This window comes from Chaetura pelagica, unplaced genomic scaffold (assembly GCF_000747805.2).
Source record: "Chaetura pelagica isolate M959 unplaced genomic scaffold, ChaPel_1.0 scaffold230, whole genome shotgun sequence".
Lineage (NCBI taxonomy): Eukaryota > Metazoa > Chordata > Aves > Apodiformes > Apodidae > Chaetura > Chaetura pelagica.
The window spans coordinates 43,471-68,292 of record NW_009951955.1 but is presented as its reverse complement, the minus strand read 5'-3'; the positions used below and the strand labels follow the sequence as shown (position 1 = coordinate 68,292).

The 24,822-nt window shown below is 46.5% G+C and overlaps 1 protein-coding gene across 1 annotated transcript in view; it reads right to left on the bottom strand.

Moving 5' to 3' along the window:
• The window catches only part of LOC104390049 (S-adenosyl-L-methionine-dependent tRNA 4-demethylwyosine synthase-like), a gene marked incomplete at its 5' end in the record, with an annotated part of 97,905 nt that overhangs the window by 30,231 nt on the left and 42,852 nt on the right, over positions 1–24,822 (bottom strand). Inside the window, 2 exons of the mRNA XM_009999130.1 lie at positions 19,443–19,578; positions 24,338–24,515. Of these exons, the coding sequence (XP_009997432.1) occupies positions 19,443–19,578; positions 24,338–24,515 (314 nt within the window). The remainder of the gene's footprint in view (positions 1–19,442; positions 19,579–24,337; positions 24,516–24,822) is intronic.

Below are 24,822 nucleotides of genomic sequence, written 5' to 3'. Positions count from 1 at the left end.
AGGGCAACATCTCTCAAGCATTGTCAGAGCAGAGCAAAGCAGTACTAGAGACAGATCAGGATGACTGAGGGTCTAACACCACAGAACGTTACAGAGCAGTAATCCTCGCAGGCTGCTGGCAGTCCAAACAAACAATCCTGCTTTATTAATGTATTGTTTGTATTTGGTTGTACAACAGGGCCCCAGGAGATCCTCTTATAGGCACTGCAAAACAAGAAATAAGAGATTAAGCCACGAGAATTTAATGATCTAAACAGTCAGGGTATAAAACCAGACTGCAACGCTTCATGGCCCCTGTTCCCGTGACTGCACTTCAGGCTGGCACCACAACAGCGTTAGTGGAAGAGAAGAGGTTAACATGATAACGAGCCTTTCTAGTGGGTGAAAGATGAGGGCATGAGAACACATCTACTTCATGCCAGAAAGCTCTTGATGCAGATGATCAGCCTTGCAGGAAGCGGCAGCTCCGGGGCCCAGCAGGACTGAGTGTGCCCATCGGGTGGGAAAGGAAGATACAGAGATGGGAAAGAAACCAAGAGAATATTTCCTTGCAAACAAACACCTGGTTGGGTGACAAAGCAGGTGGAGCTCGACTCTTCCCAGCAATCACAGTATTGCTGGAGTTGGAAGGGACCTCTAGAGACCATCTAGTCCAACTCTCCCACTGAGGCAGGATCACCCAGAGCACTCTACCCAGGGCTGCATCCAGGTGGGTTTGGAATATCTCCAGAGCTGGAGACTCCACAGCCTCCCTGGGCAGCCTGTCCCAGGGCTCTGTCACCCTCACTGTACAGCAGTTTTTCCTCATATTTCAAAGGAACTTCCCATGTTCCATCTTGCACCCATTGCCCTTTGTTCTGACAGTGGGCACTGCTGAGAAGGGCCTGTCTCCATCCTCCTTGCACCCACCCTTTAAATACTTGTAAACATTGATAAGGTCTCCCCTCAGCCCAGGGAAAGGACATGGGGCAACAGGCACAGGCTGAAGAACAGAAAATTGCATAAAAGTGAAATTTCTACAAGGAGATGACTGAACACCAGGAGGTACTGTCCAGAGAGGCTGAGGGGTCTTCATGCCTGGAGATATTCATACCCACCCCACCAAGCTGGATCCTCCTCTGAGCAGAAGGGCTGAACTAGACAATCTCCAGAGGTACCTTTCCCACCTCCAGAGCTCCCATCAAGGAGCTGCAGATTTTTCTTAAGTGACTTGCAGAAGGAGAACCAAGGGAGCATGCAGACCACCTCCATGAGGAAGGATTACAAGCAGCAGCTGTTAGAGAAGGTTCCCTTGGACTGGGCAAGCATCAGCACAAAACAACAATTTAGGAGTGCAATGGGCAGCCAAGCAGCCTAATGACAGCTGGAGTGGGAACCCAACCACCCCTTAGGGTACAATGAAGGCAGATTAAATAACCAGCAATTCAAACCTTCATGAAGAAGTGGGACCACAGAGAAAAGCAGTTAAGTACACTGAAGCAAATCTACTCAAGGCTGGAGAATTCAGAATACCTTTTAAAGCAATACTATGAAAACCATGGGAGTCCATCCCAGGGGTTACATGGCACAATGCCTGCAGGTCTGCATGGAAAGCAGGATGCATCCTTGCTCCAACACAACCCTCTGCTCTGAGCACCGAGAATGCTTGTCCAGCCTGGGGAAAAGGAGAGCATTCAGCAGCCACCTTCAGCCTTTCCTGATTGAGTCACTGGCTGAAAAGCACAGCCCACAAAGAACTGATCTGAGCAACAAGAATAACTGACTATTAAAGGGTTTTTTCTTTCCCCAGGAACACTTGAAAGCCAAATGAAGCCTCCTTGGCTGAACTCCAGGCCCAACTGGCGTCCTTGCAAGGCTGCAGAACATGCTGGACTTTGAAACTTCTGCTCCAAGCTGCAGCTGAGCAGTGAGGGAGAGGCCATCCTGCTCTTCTTGTAAGAAACACAACAGAACTGTTGCATGGCTACAGGTCACAACACGTTCACTGTGCAGCCAGGAGGGCTGAGGACGGAGGCATCTGGCCCTGCCAAAAATCTCAGCAGCCTCCCAGGAGGTTAAGCAGCATCATGGTTAGGTTTCTCCAGCCACTCACACGTGCTCTGTGCCCCAGAAAGCAGCATCCCTACAGTACCACCCTTCTCTGCCAGGAAATCCCCTCTGTCCCAAAGCTCAGGAATCAGCAGTGCTTTTACTCTTGGCCTTGGGTAATCAGTTGACTCAGAAGAAGACTCTTGACAGACCTCACCATCATAATGGCAATGAGCACAGGTCATGCTAGAAGCACAAAGCACATCCTTAACAGCCAAACAGCACCAAATAAGATACCAAAATAGCACCAGGAAGAGCCTGTGCTGCAGCTTAGGGACAATTAGCCCTGTAAGTCCTTCATGCTGGGGGGTGTTACTACAGGCTCGTGCACAGCACTCAGGAGCAAAGGGACAATGTTCCTGGGATCCTGCCCCATTCTGGTGAACTTCTCCAACTCTCAACCCGCCATCTCAGGTATAAAGAGCAGCTAATGAGCTGCTTTTGCCCACACAGGACACAGAGCACATGGGTAGAAAATGAAGAATTGTATACAAATGCTCCTGGCCTTCCCAAACCTTTGCTGAGGTTCTCCTAAATATAGCACATGCTGTTTCTTTGGGACTGCATATGGCAGTTGGACCATTAAAGGCCCCTTAATACAGAATATTGTACAAGAAATACCTTAAAAGATGGAAAACCACCAAGAACCACTTTGGCATATACCACACTATGACTTTTTGCCTGGAGTCTTTCAGAGCTGAAGAGGTGACACTGTTCCCAGCACCCACTGGCCCAGGAGATGGTAACAGAAAGGATTCAAGTGTCAGCATGACAATGTGCTCCCTTCTTGCTTCAATAACCAAGAGGGATTGCAGCTGCTTTTTTTTTTTTTTTTAACCTTTTTAATTCCCTCCTCCTCAACATTCATCTCTTTGTAGATCAAATATAATTACACTTCATAAAACATCCCAGGTGTAATCTCAGGAGGAAGATGGAGCAGTGAACACATCAACTGTGCTGGAAAGAGCAGGTTGCTGGGCTGAGTTTGGCTGGGGCAGGGAAGCATTCCCCTTCTCCAGCTGGGGCAGGGAGGCATCAGGAGCAGGTTTGGACCCCTGGGACTGCAAAAGGATGAGAGAAAGGACAAAGAGCAGACAAATCTCCTCCAAAACATGCACTGATTTCCTACAAGGCCCTTACCTCGAATCATGTCACTTGAACATGCTCCTTTGATAAAGCAGAGTACCAGTGTCCTACTGTTTGGAAATGAACACAACAACCCCCCAGATTTCTACTCAAGAGCTTAATACCAGACATTCTGAATACTCTTATACCTTAGATATAGATAAAACAGTTTTAGTGCTAGAAAATGACATTTCACTCACAGACAGCTCAACATAAATCCATATTTTGCTGCTAATTAAACTCAAGTAAAAAAACCCAATATTGTCAATAGAAACATTGCTTTGCTTAAGTGGAAAAAGCTCTCTTGGGGGAGAAGAAATTATGGTGCAGACTCTAAGCAGAAATTGTTCTTTCTTTAACACAACTTCATAGATTCTTTGCAGGCACCAGAGGAAGAACAGGAAGCCCCTTCAAAAGCCAGCTTCTTCATTTTGTGTTTCTAATTCCCTTCAAGAGGCTCAACCTGCAAACTGACTTCATGACACATTTTCAGAGCTTTCCAGCTGGCAAGGACCTGCTCTGGTCATGATATAAAACAGCCTTAAAAACAAAATACATGTGCAATCCCCCAGCCCAGCACCACGCCGGGGCTCTTGGCAAGCTCCTTGCTCTCCCAGGTGGCAGTAGATGATCTGCCCTTTCTGAAAAAGTGAGAAGACATTCTCTCCAAAGACTCAATTCTCTTCCCTTGCTCGGGTTATGCAACACCTTACTAAGTGATTGAGTCCTGAATAGAGATATCAAAGCAAATTTCACACTTGGAAATGACTTGTCACGGGGAAGCAATCAGAAAAAAAACCCCTGCAGCCAAGGAGCTGTTCACCATGTTCAGCAACACCCATCGTGATGCATAAAACCCCACGAAGGATAAAAGATCCAAAATACAGCAAAAGGCAATCTCAGATGCCAACAACAACCCTCCACCCGCACAGCTTTCCAAATCCTTCCAGTTCAGCCTGGAGACAGTCTCTGTGAGAGGACTGGAGATCTGCCTCTCCTCAGTCCAGTGCTGCTGGGCCACCAGGCTCCCAGAAGCTCTGCAGATGAGCTGTGGCACCCTCAGTGCTCCAGGAAAACATACTTAGGGAAAGACTCTGTGCCCGTGAAAAGACAGCAGATTTATCTCTGTTCTTCAACACCAGGACCCTCCCCTTAAATAAAGAGCTCATCACTGCATTTGGGCTCATCTATCACTACACAACCAACCCTGAACATGGGCACTGGAGAGATGACATCCTCCTAAAAGTCAAATTGCAAACACCTGAAAGCACCCAGCTGGACACATTTCCACAGCAGAGGAGGTTTTGGGGCTTTCCTTCAAAGATTAACAGCACAGAGCACAGAAGTTTTCAACCTCCTTTCTTCTGGCTAATACAGTCATTCAAGCAAAAAACCTGAATAGGTTTTGCTGCATAGGCATCTACTAAAAACATACATTGTTCAAGCATTTGCTATTAATACACCAGTTTAAAGCAAGTTGAGGCTTTGTCTTCATTGCTAAAAAAGGTCTACATTACCATAGGATAATTAACACATCAGCTACTCTGCTGTAAAACCAGAGCAAAGCTCAGAACTTCAATTTTACTGCTAGAAAAGTGAGCACACTCAACCCCAGCATTTCCCTGCAGATCAGCACCAAAGCCCTTGCTCTTCCCCCAGGATCCCACAGCACAATTGTCCCCATGTCATCCCCAGGAAAGAGGACAAGAAAAGCCTCATCACCACCAGCCTCTTGAAACAGTAAGCAAAGACTCTGCACCAGGTCCAGCTCAATATTAAAGTTCTAATGACAAATTAACTAAGATTCAAGATTGACTTTAAAAAATGAACAGTAAAATACCCCCACAAACCTGGCATTATCTTTTCATGCAAAAGCCATTCCTGCTCTTTATGACAGGTAATGTATCAGGTAACAAAACAACTGCAAGGTGCCCATGTCCCAATGATGAGGAACTGGTCCTACATACAGAAAAAAAATTGTCTATAGAGACAATATTGCTATCTGAGGTGCCAAGACTGAAAGCCACATGACATCTCTTACTCTTCTACAGCCTTCAAAAGAAGATGAAGAAACTCTCATGAATAACATTTACACAAATATGAAAGCTGGACTTTCAGTTTGCACACCATTGCTGTGGTTTTTTAAAGACAGAAATCAGCCAACATAACTGCTCTTGTACCACACAAACTGGTTTATATTGACCAGCTTTGAAGTTCTGCCTCAAAATAAAAAGAAAACCCTGGAGTGAGACAAGCACATCAGCACTAATTCCCAAGCCAGAATTTTAAATGAAAGAAACATCTCAACCTGTGAGCAGCCCTGCTGATGTATGAAGAACAAGTGATCCAGACTGGGAAAAAGGAAAAAAATAAACCAAATTTCATTATTTTTACCTTCGTAAGCCACCACCATAAGTCACAACCCCCTCCATAATAATTCGCCCTTTACTCACCATTGCTTGTAATCTACTTTATTGCTTCATACTTCAGTAGAAATTAATCAGTTTATTTAGATAAACATCTTGAGCAATAAAGCAAAGCACAGCAACAGCTTTGTTCTGAGACCTAAAAGTGTTTTTCCTCAATAAATCCAGAACCATGACAGCTCCTTATCCATTTTCCATGCGCTCGTTTTTAATACAATTAGTCTGATAAATCACCACCAACAATATTCCAGTGATTATTTCTTTTCAATATTTCCAGGGCAGTTTGAAGGAATTATCATGTAAAATTTATACCAGGGGGAAAAATAAAAATCCAACATAACTTAAAATAGAACAGCAGCATTAAAACATCTCATATCAAATCATCAGCAAAAAAACCTCCACTTCAAGCTTGCTGTTAAACAGACCACACAGCCTGGTGATAATTCAGTTCCTGGGGAAACAGAGTGTGTTTAACACGTTCTGGTTCTGGCCCAACAGGACAACAAAGCCCCAGCCCCGGGGCTGCTCCCCCCACACACCCTGGGCTGGGAGGACAAACCCAACTAGAAGCTCCTGGGTCGAGACCAAGGACAAGGAGGGATCTTCACTGATTGAGGACCAGGGCAAAACAGACTCAACTTGGGGAAATACTGATTTAATGTCACACCAATTGGTGCCCCCAGGACACAGACACCCCAGAGCAGGGCTCACACACGTTACCCCCCCCTCCCTTCTTCCCAAATCCCGCTGCTCCCGGTTTCTCTCCCTCCTTCCCCCCAGCACAGGGGGACGGGGATGGGGTTTGGAGTCCCTGCACAGGCTGGTGGTTCCTGCTGCTCCTTCCTCCTGAGGGAGCAGGATTCCTGCCAGTCCTGCCCTGCTCCCCACGGGTCCCTCCCTGGCAGATCCTCCCCCAGCCTCTCCTCCAGGAGCCCTTCCCACCAGCCCGGAGCTGCAGGGCAACTTCTCCTTGGGCACCTTCTGCCCCTTCTCCCTCACCAACCCCCAGCTCTGCTCAGCCTCCCCAGCTCAGCTCCTCTGCCCCAGGTGCTTCCCTGCTCAGGTGTGATATCGGTTCTTTCCTATGTTCATGGCAGAGCTTCATCCATTGTCCTTCTGGTGGCTCCTTGGCTGGTTTGGAGCAGGGGGAGCTTCTCAGCTTCTTACAGGAGCCCCCCTGGGGCCCTTCCCCAGCTGCCAAAAATCACACCAAACAAACCAGCACAAACACCCAAGAGCCTGAAAAAGTACTAGCACCAGCCTGGGTAGTGCTCCCACCCAAACCTGGTCCAAGGGGTTGGTAAAAACAAAGAAAGGCTCAAATCTGAGCAGAAACTGAACTGGTGAAACCCTTTTGCCAGAAGAAAAGCCTTCAGCAGCACTCCAAGGCCGTGCCCAGGCCCCACTGACCTTGAAAGGACTTAAAGCAGAAGGCTGGCAGGGAATGTCCTCATGAAGACTCAAATCTAGGCAGGATCAGGACCTGTTGTGTGGGTGTCTTCCAGTTAAGCGTGGCAGGGGTCCCAAGGGTTGTAGCAGCAGCTGCTGCAGCAGCAGGGACCTGCCACGCAGGCACCAAGTGACAAGCACTTTGTGCAGCTCCAGCTGCTGCTCCTCAGCACAAAGTGAGGATGAGCACAGGAGCTCAGACAGCAGCCACCCTGCTCGGCCTGTCGGCCCCATCCCATCTGCCAAACTGCTCCTTCAGCAAAGAGGTACAAAATCCAGGAGGATCACAGATTGCTTTCATCTGACCATAAACATGACTTCTATTAAAGCTGAGTAGGCATCTCCACTTTCATCTGGGCCAGCACTTGGTGTGCAAGGTCACAGGTTGGGGTAGACACCTGTGTCTGGTTGTGTGTGGAGAAGAGGAACAGCATTGAGACCCAGTCCCATGATGGGGAGGATCTGAAAGCACCCTCTGACTTCCCACAGCCTTTATTTTCCCATTCCCCAGAGGAGGCACATGTCCCAGCCCCAGGTCCACGCTGCCATGTCCCTCTAGCACCATGACCCAATGTCACAGGCTTGGCTGCTTGGCCAAAGACAAGGGTAGCCTGGTGTGGTGGTCCTGGAGAGGCAGAATTTCAAACATCTTACTGAACAGTGCACAACTGTAACCCTGGCAGTGCAAGGAAGTCAAGAGAAGGACAATCTTAAGAACAAACTACAGATGAGGAGCCAGGGAGACAAGGAGGGGAGCCCACTTCAAACAATAATGTGCAAAATGCCTCAGCACAGATCAGGGAACTTAAAAATTTGCATGGCATTCATCTGTGCCAAAAGAGAAAGTGAGGGATAAGAACAGTTTAAAAACAGTCCAACTTTAGCCAAAGGCTTCTGGCTAAAAAATGAACTGAACATTCACCAAAGCCTCTTCAGATCCAAGAGAGGAACCCAATCTCCCCACATCAGCTGCCAGCTGTTCAGTATTTTTCAGCCATCCCAGTAGTTATTTATACATACAGCCAAAAGCTTGGATGCTTCCTTATGAACCTCTGTAGTTGGAAATCTCAGCCAGGAAAACAACATCCCACTGAAACTTTGCAGGGCTCCAAAAGAATATTCCTCAAAATCAGTGGTTCTTTTGCTCAGTGACAGGGGACACAGGAAGGAAGAACAAATTGCAGTTTAAATAACCCTGTGATGGTTTGAGTGAGCAATTGCAGGATAATGAAAAGTGAAGAAACATCAAGTCTGTGAGGTAGAAGGAGGATCAGTGCTTTGACAAAATGCCAGCACTTCTGTGGGTCTAACTCCAAGGGCAGCAGCCAGGGATGCAGACAGGATGGATGTGGGAATGGCTCAGGAAGGGGTGGCTCAGCCAGAGCCTGGGAAGGGACTATTGTATTTAGGAGAATAAACTGACACATGTTGTCTCAGGAAACAACAAACCAGCAATGCAACTTCAAGACTCAAATGATGAAAGCAGAGATTAATCTGCCATAAAAACATAATTACCTCATTACAATCCACTCTCACAGCCTGCGAAGCAAAGGATTTATAATATTTTTCTTCTGGGTTTTGTCCAAATCAGCTAAAATATAGAACTGAAAGTACCACCACAATTTGTTGAAAATCCTGCCCATTTCATTCAATGAAGAACAACGTAAACAAGGAGTCTGAAATAAATTTCTTATTGATTAGGCAATCCTTGCAAAACTACTGCTCTTGTAAAGCCCTAACTCAAGAGCTGGGCTCTAAAGTAACAAACATGACAGAAGGTTAATAGGCTTTAAGCATTTTAACTGCCCATCCTATTAAAACAGTCAAGCTCCAGCTTGAGCTGGGGACTGAGAGCACTCCTGCATGGCGCTGGGCAGAGCAGACATGCCAGTCAGTGACACACGGAGAGGGGACATTCCCCACCTGAGCACATGTAGGAACGATGCTCTGCACAGGCAGGTTGTGAATGATGGGTCTGGAGATCAGTCCAGCTGCAGAACATTTGTTTGCCAGGGGGTGCTGTTAATCCCTCTCCAGACAGTTCTCACCAGCACCTACCTGAGTGATCAGGTACAGAGCAGGAGCTTTTAGCAGCTCCTGCAGGATTTGCACCTGGCTTTCTGTTATAAGCAGCTCACCTTGGAGCTTTATCCTTGAGGAGCTGGACTCCTTTCAGTGCCCACCAGTTTCCAGGATCACTTCCTGCAGATACATTCTCAGAACATGTGCTGATCGTCACCACACTACAGAGCAGGCAGTGATACCCAGACTCCTCAGCCCCTGCCCATCACTTCTATCTGCTGAGAAAGTTCAGCCCCCACAGCTACCCCAGTGACCCAGCTAGGTCACAGCACAGAGCAGGGTCTGGAGACACTGCACAGGGCAGCTCACAAGGTGGCATCAGGTTTGCCTGCAAAGGAACTGCCACTGCATCCCTGTGCAGTGCTCTGGTCCTCTCGCAGCTGCACAAAGGTGCAGCCAGCAATCCACTGCAGACAGCTTCCTCTTATGGAATGGTTTGGGTGGGAAGGGACCTTCAAGATCTTCTAGTTACAACCCCCCTGCAGGGGCAGAGACACCTCCCACCAGACCAGGTTGCTCCAAGCCCCATCCAACCTGCCCTTCAACACTGCCAGGGATGGGGCAGCCACAGCTTCTCTGGGCAACCTGGGTCAGGGTCTCAGCAGCCTCGCAGCTAATAATTTCGCCTTAAGTTCTAATCTGAATCCCCTCTCTCAGCTTGAAACACTTCTCCCTTGTCCCATCCCTCCCTGCCCTTGTCCGAATCCCTCCCCAGCTTTCCTGGAGCCCCTTCAGGCACTGGAAGCTGCTCTCAGGTCTCCCTGGAGCCTTCTCTTCTCCAGGCTGAACAGCCCAACTCTCCCAGCCTGGCTCCAGAGCAGAGCTGCTCCAGCCCTTGGATCATCTCTGTGGCCTCCTCTGGACTCACTTAATGTACTTCTTATGGGCTCAACAGGAGGTCAGTCACTGGCATAAGCAAAGTTCACCCCTACTGAGTCCCACTCCTGTGCTTCATGTGCTCTCGAGCACAGAGACCAGAGCATGAAGTAACTGAGTATCTCTGAAATCCACCAGGTAGGATTCTCTTGAGGCATCATGCAAAAGCTAAAAGCTCTCACCTGCTGCCACCCCCACCCTGCTCCATCGGACACACAAAGCAGTTCCCCACAGACACTGCAACAATAGCAATGCTTGAAAATGTAGTTTGCAGAGTGGAATCACAGGGATTTGCTGGGTGAATGAAGAGAATGAATCTCATAAAACAGACTGTAGAAGCATTCTGCACAAAGCAGGGCAGGTGCCAGGTCCTGTTCCTGCAGAGCAGCTTCCCAGCCCTGCCCAAACCAGCCTCAGCCCCGAGGCAACAGGCAGTGCTGCTGAGGAGCTCCAATTCCTCACCTCGTTTCACAGGCACACATTTTGCTGTTAAATTACCCACATTCCACAGTTGCAGTGATGCCTCTCTAGCAGCCTGAACAAAAATGGCAACTTTCTGCTCAGGCACCTGCAGGCAGAGCAGAGGCTTTGGCAGGAACACTGCCCAGCAGAGCTGGACAGGACTGCCCCTCTGCTCTGCAGCCTTGACCTTCTGACAAGGAGTGAGGACAACCTGTAGCAGTAACAAAACCTTGCACATTTCAGAGGTATTCGTGAGCCTGACATCTGGATCTCTGCCCTGGTAAGACCTCACCTGGAGTGTTGTGTCCAGTTCTGGGCTCCCCAGTTCCAGAGGGACAGGGATCTACTGGAGAGAGTCCAATGGAGGTTACAAGGATGATGAAGAGGCTGGAACACCTGCCTGAGGAGGAAAGGCTGAGAGACCTGGGGCTGTTCAGTCTGGAGAGGAAAAGGCTGAGGGGGGATTTAATTAATGTCTATCAATACATGAGGGCAGCAAGAAGGCAGGACAAGCTCTTGTCACTTGTGCCCTCTGGTAGGACAAGGGGCAATAGATTCAAACTGGAGCTCAGGAAGTTCCACCTCAACATGAGGAAGAACTTCTTTGCTGTGAGGGTGACAGAGCCCTGGGACAGGCTGCCCAGAGAGGCTGTGGAGTCTCCTTCTCTGGAGACTTTCGAGACCTGTCTGGATGCCTTTCTGAGTGACCTGCCCTAGTTTTGGTCCTGCTCTGGCAGGGGGTTGGACTTGATGATCTTCAGAGGTCCCTTCCAACCTCTGACATCCTGTGATTCTGTGGATTTAAAAAAATATGTTGCTTCTTCAAGAAAAAAAATAATCACAATGAACAGTTTAACCACATCCTGAGTGTCTCTGGATGCACAGAACAACTTCTGCTCCCACTTGAGAAGGCTGCCTTAGGGCCTACCTGACATTACCTTAAGCTCCAACATCTCAAATTAAAGCATTCTTTTAGAGACCTAGACTCTACAAAAAGCTTTCAGATCCTCCTACTTGCACAGAAAGTGGGACTCTTCAGAAGAGCCCTCCAGGGAGACAAGGCTCCTCAAGATTGTTCAGCAAATTTCAACCCAAAGCCAGAAAGTAATAAAGGCAATGAATGAGGCAGACACATTTTTACAGGTCTGTGAACAGTTGCATTAGGACTATGGATCATCAGCTCTCCAGTTCCAGGGCTCACCACCACCTGTACCCTCTGTGCTCCTCTGTTTTTAGAATGGAGCAGTTAGAGGAGATCATTTACAGTGCATCTAGTACCACCTCCTCCACCAAACAGATTTATGAGCAACCAAGAACTCTTCTGGAGATCCTCAATTTAGTCAGCCCAGTAACTGTACCCAACTATTGCCTTCAGAAATGACTGAACAAATTTGAGAGAAGCTGAGTCCACCCATCACTTAGGCACTAATTGTGTAAAAAAAAAAGAATAATAAAATCACCTTTGATCTACCATTTTCTTTGACCTTTCATCACTGTTATTAGTTACTGGCTTTCTGTATTCAAGTATGTACAAGACAATAATCTCCAAAAGTTCTTATGAAAGATGCTCCAGCAATTTCACAGCTTTAGAGAAGACCCTAAATCCATGTTTTGTAGCTCCTGCCTTTCTGACATTGGCAAATCTAACAGTAATTCCATCCAAGGAGAAAAGGCAGGACTTGGCTCTCAAGTGTTTAACTTGCAAGTCACCAAGGCTCGACAGGTTCCTTCAGCAACTGTAGAAACAACACCTGGGGCATGTGGTTTGGGAGGTCACAGACTACCCCACTGGTCACAGCCACCACTTACACCATCAGCAAGTTACAAATACTCAACACAAACCACCAGCTCCCTTTGGATTATTAAGGGTGGAGAACCATACAAAGGAGCAGGGTCTTTTCACCTCCACGCAACAAGGAAAAACTGCTGGTTTCAAAGTCAACCTGAGAAAAGAAAAGTTTAGGGTCAGATTCTCCTCTTGCTGACACTCAGGTAACTCAAAGCAGATCAAGTGGGAGCTAAAGAAGCACTTTACTGACAAGCAGAGCACTGAAGACACAACTGTTCCCCAAGCTCTATTGCCACCTACCTGCTGCAGGATCCTACCCACTCCTCAACTGCCCCAGCTCCAAGCCAACTCAATTAGGTCAAAGCACCTTTGCCAATCTCATCCAGAAGCAGAGGAAGCCTTCCCAGAGCCCATCCCACCAGACAACACTCAGCACCCAACAATCCTGGGGAACCAAGTCCATGTGTCATTCCAGCTGCTTCTGCAAGCCTGGACCCAGCAGCCCATGTCAGCCAAACACTAACACCACCATCCTAAACCTTTACAAGAGGATTTCTCACCACTCCAAAACAATTCAGTCTTCCTGATTGTTTTGCCTGAGCCTATGGGCATGTTCCCTCTGCTTCAGAGGAGCACCAGCACACATTTTACCACATTCCCATAAAATCAGTTTTCTTGTTTCAAGGGTTTTGCCTCAGTTATACACTCACCATCCAGGATGAGAAAACAGATCTTTCTTGCAGCTGCTTTGTCAACTCATCTTCCCTTAAATGTCAAATGAACAGATCAATGAACCCAATAAATGCTTCTTATCTAATCTATCATGCCAGAGCCATTGATAATTAGTCAGTGAGTAGAAAAATCCAACAGCTAATGCATTTAGCAGAATGGAATATTGTGCAGTGCTCTGCACAACCCCACCTATGGCATCAGGCCCAGTTACTTCAACTTTATAGGCTTAAATAAAAACGTGTTTTAAAATCAAGTGCAGATACAAGTTTCCTTTTCCTAGTTGCCACAAGCAGAATTTTAGGGTCTTTTTCAAGAGTTCACATACAAACAGGCACACATGCTGTCTTCTCAGGGTGCTTTTACATGAAGACTCCTGCTCTATTTCACAACTAAAGAAAGAAAAAGTGAGAAGATGTCCCTGAGATCACAGAGTCTGTCAGAGTAGCTGGGAGTTCTGGCTCCCAAAGCCAAGCCCCAGGAAACAGTGACTGGGTTAATAAATAACAGAAGGGCTGGAAGGGTTTGAATGTTTCAACCAAGTTCTCTTAAAGCCAAGTCTGGCATCTCTCATGCAGTCTCTAAGGAAGAGCTTAAGGCAAAAGAAAGATCATGTTTAATAAAGGGTAAGAATAGCTAATACCTCTTAAATGTTAAGTAGCAGAAAAGCTAGGCAAGCTAAAAAATGTGTGCTGGTTAGGGAGCAGAAGGAAGAGTGAACTTGGGAAAGGAGGAGGAGGGCCCTCTGTTTCTGCATTTACACTTCACAGGTCAGAGCACATTTCCCAGCGCCCTGGGAAGGGGGAGAAGTGGCCTCTAGCGGGTAGAGGGGATGGCAGCAGGGCAGCCCCTCTGCAGCTGGAACTGCTCCCCTGGCAAGAAGCAGCAGCAACTCATTAGCCCACAGGCCTGACTACCCCAAAGCAACAGGCAGGAACAAGGAGGAGGGAACTGATGTGGGATAATGGAGACAGCATTGGACAAGGATGAAGACAACATGGATTTTACCCCATGGCCAGAGGCTCCTCACCTTCCCCCAGCCTCCCTATCCTGCCTTCACGAGACCCACAGTAACAACGACCAGCTTGGAATAACATCCTTTCAATTGTGAACTGTGTTTACGAACATTTTTTCTCTTTTCTTGCCTGCAAGCAAACCCAGAGGTACTGGAGCAGACAGAAGAAATAAGATTTCACTCCCTCTGCAGCCAAGAATCTTGCTGAAGTCTCAGTTGGATTGCTGTTTGCTGTAAGCTGAACTGAAAGGAGATGATGTATTTCAGAGGCAATAACTTAATATTAAACACCCTACCTTTGCAACACTCCTCAGATTGCATTTCAAAAGGCTTACGCCAGAAGCCTCATTAGCAAAACCATTACAACAAGCACACAGCTGGTGGAGAGCATTTACTGTGCAGAAGAGTCAAATTCTTCTAAATTTATAGTGGCAAAATTGATTACTGATTCTAACATCTGTTGCAAATTTTACATTTAAATTCTCCTTTAAAAGTCACTTGGCTCAGAAACATCAGACTCTGCTCCACAAACCAGCTCCCCTCCTCCAGTAGCCACATAAATAATCACCATGCAAATCAAATCTACTCTTTTCATAAAAGCAATTGTTACTGTCATATATTATATAATTAGGACTGAAACATGCTTAAGATGGAACTCAACATGTTTACACTATGTTTGTAATCATATAGAAGAAAGGATCACGTTGGGGAAAAAAAAAAAAAAAACTAAAATAAAAAGCACCCGATGCAAAGGTGAAAAAGTTTTTGAACGTAAGCTGGCAGCTTCACCCTCCAGGAACAGCTCCCCTCCTCCAGTAGCCACATAAATAATCACCATGCAAATCAAATCTACTCTTTTCATAAAAGCAATTGTTACTGTCATATATTATATAATTAGGACTGAAACATGCTTAAGATGGAACTCAACATGTTTACACTATGTTTGTAATCATATAGAAGAAAGGATCACGTTGGGGAAAAAAAAAAAAAAAGACTAAAGTAAACAGCACCAGATGCAAGGCTGAAAATGTTTGAACGTGCAAGCTGGCAGCTTCACCCTCCAGGAATGGAACAGGATCTCCCTGTGAGCACCCTGCAAATGCAGACCTGAAGATGGTAACACCAGATGCCTTTATAGCTTATGCCTTTCTCTGGACAAACCACCTACTTCACCTTCCAGCAAGGAGTACAGACCCACAGGCACCAAACCCACACACTGTCAAATAGGAGATATCCTAGGACAAGCAGAGGTAAGAATTTTCCTTGTTGATCCCTTTTTAATAGCGGGGGGGAGGGGGAAGAAAATGCAAGACATTTTCTACACCTTGCCCACAGAGCCATGACCCTGTTTCTCTACAAAATTTTAACTCCTTTGTAATAGTGGAGGGCAAGGTTTTCCTCTGATCTAAAGCAAGGGTTGTGTGTGATGTCTGAAGACCCCAGCTAACTGAACTCCAGAAAGCACCAGTAAGCTGTTTTTTTAGCTTTTTGTGCCTCTCCTGGAAGGACAGGAAGGATAAGGTTCTGCTTCATCATCAGTTCCTGCAGTGCCATAACATCTATTAACCTAAAGGGTTTTTTGCCCGTTTTCTTTGCTCGTGGCTCCAATCTGAGAGAACATTGGCACTTGTCCTCTCAAAGTTCCAGCAGTTCAGCAGCGCCTGGTGGTGCCTGGCAGCACTGCAAGTACTGTGAGGGGTACAGTGGAAAGAGCAGACTGGACAGGATTTACCATGATGAAGTCAGGAAGATGCAAACAGAAGAGGTGACACCAGGTCAAGGTTGGAATAGGGCTCCCCAGAGCACATGAAGGACACCAGGGACCTTTTCCCCAGTGCTCATCTAACCCAGGAACTTCCACAGAGCAACAGCTTCTTGCTTCAAGAGTTGTCTTATTCTCAACAGGTGGAAAAAAGGATGCTCAGAGACATTGCAGTGTAATATTGAATGACAAATGGGGAAGTTCTGCTGGTATGTCCATCACCATCTTTGGTCCAGGTATTGTCAAGGTGCTTGGGTAGAAATCTGTAAGGACTTTTGCCACCCTGGGTCACTGCATCCCCACTTCATCTACCAGCAGGTTTGGGGAGTTGGAATTCCCAATTGTCTCAGTCAACATCCCCATCCCCTGGGAGAACTCTTGGTGATTCATGGAGGACAAGAACAACAGCAGCTTTCAAAATTCCTCAACCTGCACAATCTGGCCCAGTAACACTGAGGGAAACAGCACAAAGTCAAAATAAAAATGGATCACGTTGGGGGATAACTTACAGAACACCAGGTCCTTATTTTCCTGTTCAGACAGCACATGTTTGGTTAATGCCATGTTTGGAAAAACGTAAAATAAAAAAAGCAAGCAACAACCTGAGCATAAAATGTCAAGGAATGGAAAATCTACCTCTTTCCCTCTTGAGCTTCTGGACCCTTGTTATTCATTTGTACCTTACTTCTCATCTGGATGTAGCATTGTGAAGCAGCAAGGTCCAGAAGTGCCCTTCAACCACGGGAACAGAGATTTCTCATCCTTAAGATGAGAACAAGGTTCACATCCTTAGTGCTTCCTCCAAACACTTGGCTATAGAGTCAAGTCACCTCTCAATCATCCCAATGAACTCCAGGCTGTCAGAGGATGAGACTACAAGGCTTCTCAAAGGTGACGTTTGGAAAGGGCACATTCTAAATTTCACATGTTAATGTCTTTTCTTCTCCATTTAATTTGGAGGGCAGAAGACACATGACAAGAAACAAACAGAGCCATCTGGGAGCCTACCTGCTGCTTAACAAACTCCTCTCAAAAACCATTTCTCAGCATGGGAAATTTAACACTGACAACATCTCAATGAGAATCAGTGTAGAAGGGATAAACCTTGCTGCAAACAGCAATGGACAATGAGGGGGTTTCTTGCTGTTTTCTGCAGCAGGATGTATCACAAAATTGTATCTTTAATTCCTGAACTTGCTTTGAAAATGCTGCAGCAACTAATCACCAACATGCTGTAGGACAGCATACTGGGAACAATTCATAATTAAATTCATTCTTTTGTTAAAGGCTCAAGAACTTTGTGCAATATTTCAATTTAAATCATTAGATCCCTTATCAATGTAACTACCTCACTAAAGCAACAAACTTGAAACCCAGCTCTTTCCCCAGCCCTTCCATTTCCATTTTTAACCAGAATCAGCCTGCTTTTTGGTAACAGGAAGGAGAACAGCCAAGAAGGACACCCTCACTGCTTTCTCACCCAGGACTGTGTTCTCTCCTCTTCCTTTTCCCACTCATCTATTTGGTTTATCAACATTGTGCAGAAGGACCTGTCTCCAAACACCCATCCCTGCAACAGGGAGCCTGGGGACAGGGGGGCTCTGTCCCTGCTGGCAGACACAGTCAGCCAGGTGATGGTGCAGCAAGCACAGCCAGTGGTTTTAAAATCTCCACTCTCCCATTTTTGTTTATTTTTTTAAATGTGCAGAGATCAAACCTGTCCATGACTCTTATTAGCAGTGACTCATATCAGCTGCAATGCCAGCTTGTCTCAGTCTCGGGAGAAATGAATAAGCCTGGATGGTTTGTCAGGCAGTGTGAAAATACAGGACTTGTATTTTGTTTCCAGATATATTAGCATCACTTTCCCAACACAATGCATCAGCACTTCCCCATCTAGTCTGAAACAGGAGCTGTATTTCTCAGGAATCAGCAGATGCATCAGCTTTCACCACCTTCCATTCATCACCGTCCTACAGAACGGTGCTTATCACCACACGTGAACACCAGGCAGAAAACAGAAAGCTGCTTCTGCCCAGAAACAGGTTCCAGATAATTCTGGGGTGCCAGAACCACGTATAACATTAAGTGAGAAACCTAACAACCAGAAGCTTCCCCAGGGCTCCTTGCTGGCCCCATGTGCAATGATGCAACACACAGCGCTGAGGGGCTGGCAGAACAGTGTCTTACAACTGCAGCAACTCTTAATTGGCTCTTGTGATATCAGAGTTTCAAGGACCCTTCAAAGTGCATTTGCTTGGAGCAGAAAATGCACCTGCTAGTTGAGCTTCTTTTTCCTCTCCTCTTCACCTTGACCAGAGTATTTTTAGCTATATGGACAAACTTGCCAATACTTTCACCTTCAATTCTCTGCAAGGAAGTTTCTGACAACACACAGCAATGAATGACCTGTATCCATCCAGGGTCAAGAGAGGCAGAAGGAAAGAAATGATGGGCAAAAGCAAGCTCCCCAAAGGCTTTTTCAATGCTTTTGCCTTCTCTTTTTTAACTCCCCTTGTTTCCACGGTCTCCTCTACACACACAGAAAATTTAGTAAGTTTGTGAGTGTCAATGAGTTTACCCCATTTCAGTAAGCTCAGAGTTTGGGCTGAGTTTTGCTGAGCAGTCTCAGCCAGCACACTTGCAAGCAAAGAGCTTGATCAAGCTGCTCACATGTCTTTGCAGAAGAAAGAATCACTCCGTTACACCGAGTCTCCCAGATCTCCTCATGTAAGTGTGTTTGGCAGGAAATGGCCCAACATTGTCATCTCAGAGAGAGGAAAACTCATTATTCAAAGGAAACAGTCGCTCTTGCCTGTTCATCTCAGCAGGTAACATGTCACCTTCTGCCAAATCAGTAAACAGAAGTACTTGCTTCCATCAGAGCACAGGCTCAGTAAATAAGAGGGAAGACACACTGATGAATCACTCTTCCTATCAATCCCTGTACTCCCATCAGCACGAGGGCTTCATTAATTACTATAAGAACTGTTGCATGGCAGACTAAGTGCCAAGCTGAGAGCAGCAGACATGATCCCATGTGCCTTCAAGGTCACCATTCAGACAGACAAACTACTGACAGTGACAAGGGGCACCCTTGCTATTATGCTCAAATCTACTGTTTTGGCTAAATATTCCAGAAATAAGCACATTTCTGTGGAGGACAAGTAGAGCCAGCAACTCCAGCATACACATTTTCATGTCCTTGACACACTGCAATTTCAAGAGAACCTTGGAGAACCAGTGCTAAGTGCCACATGGAGATTTATGACTCTTCCTTGGCTGCCCTGACTTTCCAGTTCCCTTCAGCAGCCTGCTTCCAGTGTAAACACTTCATTAGGAAATACTCTATTCTTTTATAATCTCTTCATCTCTCATAGCTTCTTACATTCACAGCAAAGTTTACTGTCCCATTTGACACACATTCTGCTCTCCTCTTGTTAAATTTCTCCCCACATGGAAAACTTCCCAAACTTGCTGTACTTTATACAACTTAATGTACAAAACACTTCAATAAGCTCCCAACAATCCAGAATCCACTCCACAGCCCCTCTCTGTCTTCTGCTTTTGTCCTGAGTAGGTCAGGTGCAGAAGAAAGGGGGGAAGAAATTAAAAAAAAACACATTCCTAAGTGGGTACCTTTTCAGACAAGGCCTTTAAACTGTCCAGAAACCTCTGCCAGAAATCCTTGAAGAGGGGTCGATCAATTCTCTTCAGGCTGTCTTTGGTGCTGGCATCCACACTGACATACAGCTGAGTTACTGGCTCAAGGTTCCTTGGAAAGAAAAAGAAGGGGATGGTTATTTTCAGACATGACTGCTAGCTGAATTTGTGTTTTCCTACCACAGCACACATAAAACACAGTATCACTGAACAAGCCACTCTGCTGGTCCAGCAGTGACAGGAACTATACATTATTTACAGGAAAAACTAACTAACAAGTCCAGTGGTTCATCTCTGCCAAGTGACCATCGTGTGCAGAGCAAGGCATTGCAAACTACTTGCAACAAATAATACACCCCCAAGTGAAGAACTTCACATACAGAGGTCTTGGCTGACATTTTAATTATCTTCTCCTCACTGAACTGGAACATGTTTCACTCCAGTGTTGCTCTAACACATTCAGAAGGCTTCCTGAAACAAGCTGCCAGAGGTTCACACCAGGCTCTGAAAGGATCTACCTCTCACCCCAGCTCCCCATGGTTAAAAAACATTGAGCTCAGCTCTTTCCCCAGGCTCTATTTGCCTTGAATCATAGAAAAATAATCCCATTTAATAGAAATACAGCACTAAATCAGCCAGCTTCTACTTCTGGACACGTTGAACTTACCTGACCTGCAGCTGGCATCACTCAAACCAGTTTTGGAAAGTAAATCAAAGCTGTTTAGGAAATAAACCCAAGCACAATCCCCCAGTGAGTTCTCCTTCCACTTCCAAAGCTTTTATTTCATATAAACCCTGCAGTAAAGTCTTTCTGGTCACACAGAGCCAGTGAGCACAGCACCTGTGAGACCAACACCAAGAACCTGGAAAAATATTCACCCTGCTCTGCTGTGTGAAGAGCCTGGGCCAAGTCTAATCCCTTTGGGAAACCTCAGGGAGAAGCAGCAATATTGCAGCCCATCAGCAAAGGGATAATGAAGGGTATCAAGAGGAACAACCTAAAACAAGCTCTCTCACCACAGAGAAAGCTGAAAAAGCCAGTTGAGTGCAACACTCATACCTCTTCTCATGGCATCTGCCACCCTGGTGTCTCCAAGATGAAATGGCAATATCCTAGTGGTCTCTTCAGCCCTTATCAGTTGTGGGACAGCATTTTGCAAGTGGTTTTGGTGAAGGCCAGTAATGAGCAGGCTACAGTCCCAGCTTGATTTGCTTCTGTAGAAGCTGGGAAGCAATTAGAAGCTATTGTACAGCTGCCAAACCCTGCCACTTAAAAATACACCCAACCTCTTGCCCTCCCCAAAGGTGACAAAGTGACAAAAACTACCCAGAATGAGACTAAGCAGAGCTCTTGGTGTCCAGAAAAATCCACTTTGTTGACATGAACACAAGCAGCCTATCTAAACATATTCTCTTTCTATTCATTTAGAGAGAGGAATGAAATAGCCCAGAACAATTTTAACATTTTAGGTTAAAAAAAAAAGCTATTTTGTAAACAAGCTTGTCTGGACTGGCAGCCCAAAGCCACCATCTCCAAGCATGACCAAATGTTCTAGGCAGAAGTGGATCAAAGTATTCAGTTTCAAGGAATGCAGCCAAAATACTCTTTTCTTTACTTAATGCTGCATTTGCCTAATTAAAAGGGGCCCCAGTGGAGATGAAGCAACTGTTTTTCAAAATATTAGCTAAGAAAAATCCTCTCTTCCCTGAGGATCTCAGTTGTCAGGACAGGCAAGAGCCAGCAGACTCAGTACTGTTATGATAGAATCATAGAATGGTTTGGATTGGAAAGGACCTTAAAGATCATCCAGTCCCAACCCCCTGCATGGGCAGGGACACCTCCCACCAGCCCAGGCTGCTCCAAGCCCCATCCAACCTGCCCTTCAACACTGCCAGGGATGGGGCAGCCACAGCTTCCCTGGGCAACCTGGGCCAGGCTCTCACCACCCTCACAGGGAAGAATTTCATCCTAAAATCTCATCTCAATCTCCCCTCTTTCAGTCTGAAACCCTTCCCCCTCATCCATCCCTCCCTGCCCTTGTCCCAAGCCCCTCCCCAGCTTTCCTGGAGCCCCTTCAGGCCCTGGAAGCTGCTCTAAGGTCTCCCTGGAGCCTTCTCTTCTCCAGGCTGAACACCCCAACTCTCCCAGCCTGGCTCCAGAGCAGAGCTGCTCCAGCCCTTGGATCATCTCTGTGGCCTCCTCTGGACTCTCTCTAGGAGCTCCACGTCCTTCTTATGTTGGGAGCTCCAGAACTGGACACAGTGCTCCAGGTGGGATTACACAAGTGCTGAGTAAAAGGAAAGAAACCGCACCCTTGACCTGCTGGCCATGCTTCTTTTGATGCAGCTCAGGACACAGTTGGATTTCTGGGCTGTAAGAACACATTGCCAGCTCATGTTGAGCTTCTCCTCCACCACCACCCCAAGTCCTCCTCAGGGCTGTTTTCAACCCAGTCTCCCCCCAGCCTGTATTTGTGCTTGGGATTGCCCTGACTGAGGTGCAGGAACTTGCATGTGGCCTGGCTGAACTTCATGCAGTTTTCATGAGCCCACTTCTCAAGCCTCCAAGGTCCCTCTGGATGGATCCCTTCCCTCCAGTGTGTTGACCTCACCACACACTTCAGTGCTGTCAGCAAACTTGCTGAGGGGACATCAACCCCACTGTCCATGTCTCCAACACAGATGTTAAACAGCACCAGTCCCAGTACCAACCCTTGGGGAACACCACTTGTCACTGGTCTCCATCTGGAGAAAATTAAAGACTCAGAAGAGATGCCAGGGAGGGATTTCTACCCCATGCTGCTCCAAAATGGAGAGGCCCACAGGGCCCTGCCATGGCCAGGATGACCTTGTGCATGCTCTGCCAAAGGGAACAGGGAGACAGGGCAGTCACAGGTCCAGCCAGCACCTGAAAAAGCAAAACTGATGTTCCCAGGTCCCAGCTACATTTCATAATTAACAGGAAATTTAGTTGCATGGTACTGAGATGGATTTTCTGAAGCTCCTCTATTTTTGGTTGTAATTTCTAAGCTAGCTCAGACATGGAGAACCAGCCCAGGAGATCAAGTTCCCAGTATTTACCACTTGGGTAGAAATCATGACCAAGTAGCACAGCACAACTCCAGAGCAATAAACTGCCTTCAGGCCACCAGCCATGAGGTGGTTTCACAAGCCAGACAGGACACAGCCAAGTCAATAATACAAAGGAAACACCAATATAATAAGCAAATGTTCATTTTTATGAGCAATAGGAAGCATCTGCTCATTACTGATGTTCATAAATGCAAACATACACAAGGGGTTTTGTTCACAGCCACTAATCAGGAACAAGAGGAAGAGAACAAGAGCCAGGTAACTGCTCTGTATGAGTTCACATGCTATAAAACCTCCTTCACTTTATGAAAACATATGTGTGCCTGGAGGAGGATGAAGCTGCAGCCAAAATACAAGAGGAGGAAGAGGAGGATGCAGAGGAGAGGAGGGAGGGAGGCACAGGCAGCACCGAGCTGGAGGCCAAGCCATGGAGCCCTTCTCCTAAAGCCAGTGACCACCCCAGGCCATGCTCCCTGGCATCCACTGGATGCTAGAGGCTGTGTTGCCTATTTTAGGACTTTTAGACTGTAACTACCCTCTGCTGACAACACAAAAGTGAGCCTGGTGCACACTTCAGCTCCCACATTAAGCAAATCATTTGCTTTGATGAGCCAAGGATCAGTTGCAATTTTTAAGACAGCAAGACTAGCATTTTATCACTTTCTTTTTTGTTTCTTTTTAATAACATTCAGCAGATCCTAAGAGACGCAGCTTCAAAATACAGTGTGTGCTCTCTTGTTAAAATGCTATTTTTAGGAAAGAGCAATTTATGTCTATCAGGCACATAATAGATGACTTAAAGTAACTTGATTACACAATTATTCAATCATTTGGAATGCCTTTGTAGTGTATAATTACTCACTGAAAATTGCACACCTCCCCCCCCTCACTGCCATACTTGGACCTCAATAAGGAAGTGGAAAGGAAGCTCTACCAGAAAAGTGCTAAGAGAGCTGCAATGACAAGCTGAGGGAGATACCAGAGCCCCAGCATCCAGTTCTGCCAGCTCCTCACACACCTCCAGGGCTGGAATTGGCAGCCTGACTTTCTGTCGAGCTCCAGGCACCTCACACTGTGCCATGTCTCCTTCCTACATTGCTTCATTGTAGAGCAGCCTGGATGCTCCAGGGCATCAGAAAAGGGGGTTCTTCGTGTTTGTAAAGATTTTCATCAGAGGTCATTCAAATGTTTTGAACCTTAAACTCGGGTCTGTCTGAAAGGGAGGTTAAAAATTACTGGCCCTGCTTCTGCAGGTGTGTGCACACACTGTTCACCTGTTCTCACCCTGCACTCTAGGTCCTGCTGGAGATGCTGGGCTGCATGCATCTTGGGTATGAACCATTAAAGCTGGTCTTACAGAGTTAGAGCAAAGATCAGGCTGCAGGAGAAGCACACAAACCAGAAAGGCAATTTAGGAGCTTGGTCTCCTGCCCAAACTGTCAGAAACACTCACACCAGTTCTCCAGGTCCCCAAGCACGAAACGCAGCTCACTTGCTGTTGTTCTCCTTCCCTTGCACCTCCAGAAGGTGCTATATTACATTCTCTTCACTTTCAAAAGTAATCACACTTTAAGAGATACAGAAAAGAAAATCAAACTAGAGGAGACAAAGAGATGAGAAGAAGCAGTGAGATTAAGATTAAAATCAAGCAGATGCCAAGCAGGCTCTTTCACTGTCAGAGCTCATGCAGAGCTGATTCTGATGAGTGATAAAATGGAATTAAAACACAGGTCAGCACTCAAATGTTTTAGCAGGGAGATATTTCACCCAGCTCTTACCTAATCTCATCTGGGAACTGTGCATTTGTAACTAGGAAGCTGGAGATGCTGTGCTGGTGCAGGAGCTTCACGAAGCGGTTGATCTGCGGGTACATGATGGGCTCTCCCACCAGCGAGAGCGCGCAGTGCTTGGCTGCCAGTGCTTCTGCAAACCTGTCTGCTCTCACTCCTGACACACCTGCAAGAGGAGGGAAAACAGGCTTAAATCAACTGCAACCCTATCCCAAACTATGCATCCATATCTAAAATGCTCCCTTGCACACGGAAGGCTGAGCCAAACCAGCTGGAGCCCTCCTGAACCAGAGCGCACACCAGGGCACAGGGCAGTGCCCATCAAGCCAGTTCCACAGGAATCCACAAAACACAGACACGGAGCTTGGGGCTCCATCTGCTCTCTTAACTAGTGCCAACAGTTTTTTAATAACATTTGAGTCAAGCTTTCCCTTCTGAGAACCCCAGTGATGCTGCCCGAAACTTCAAGTAGG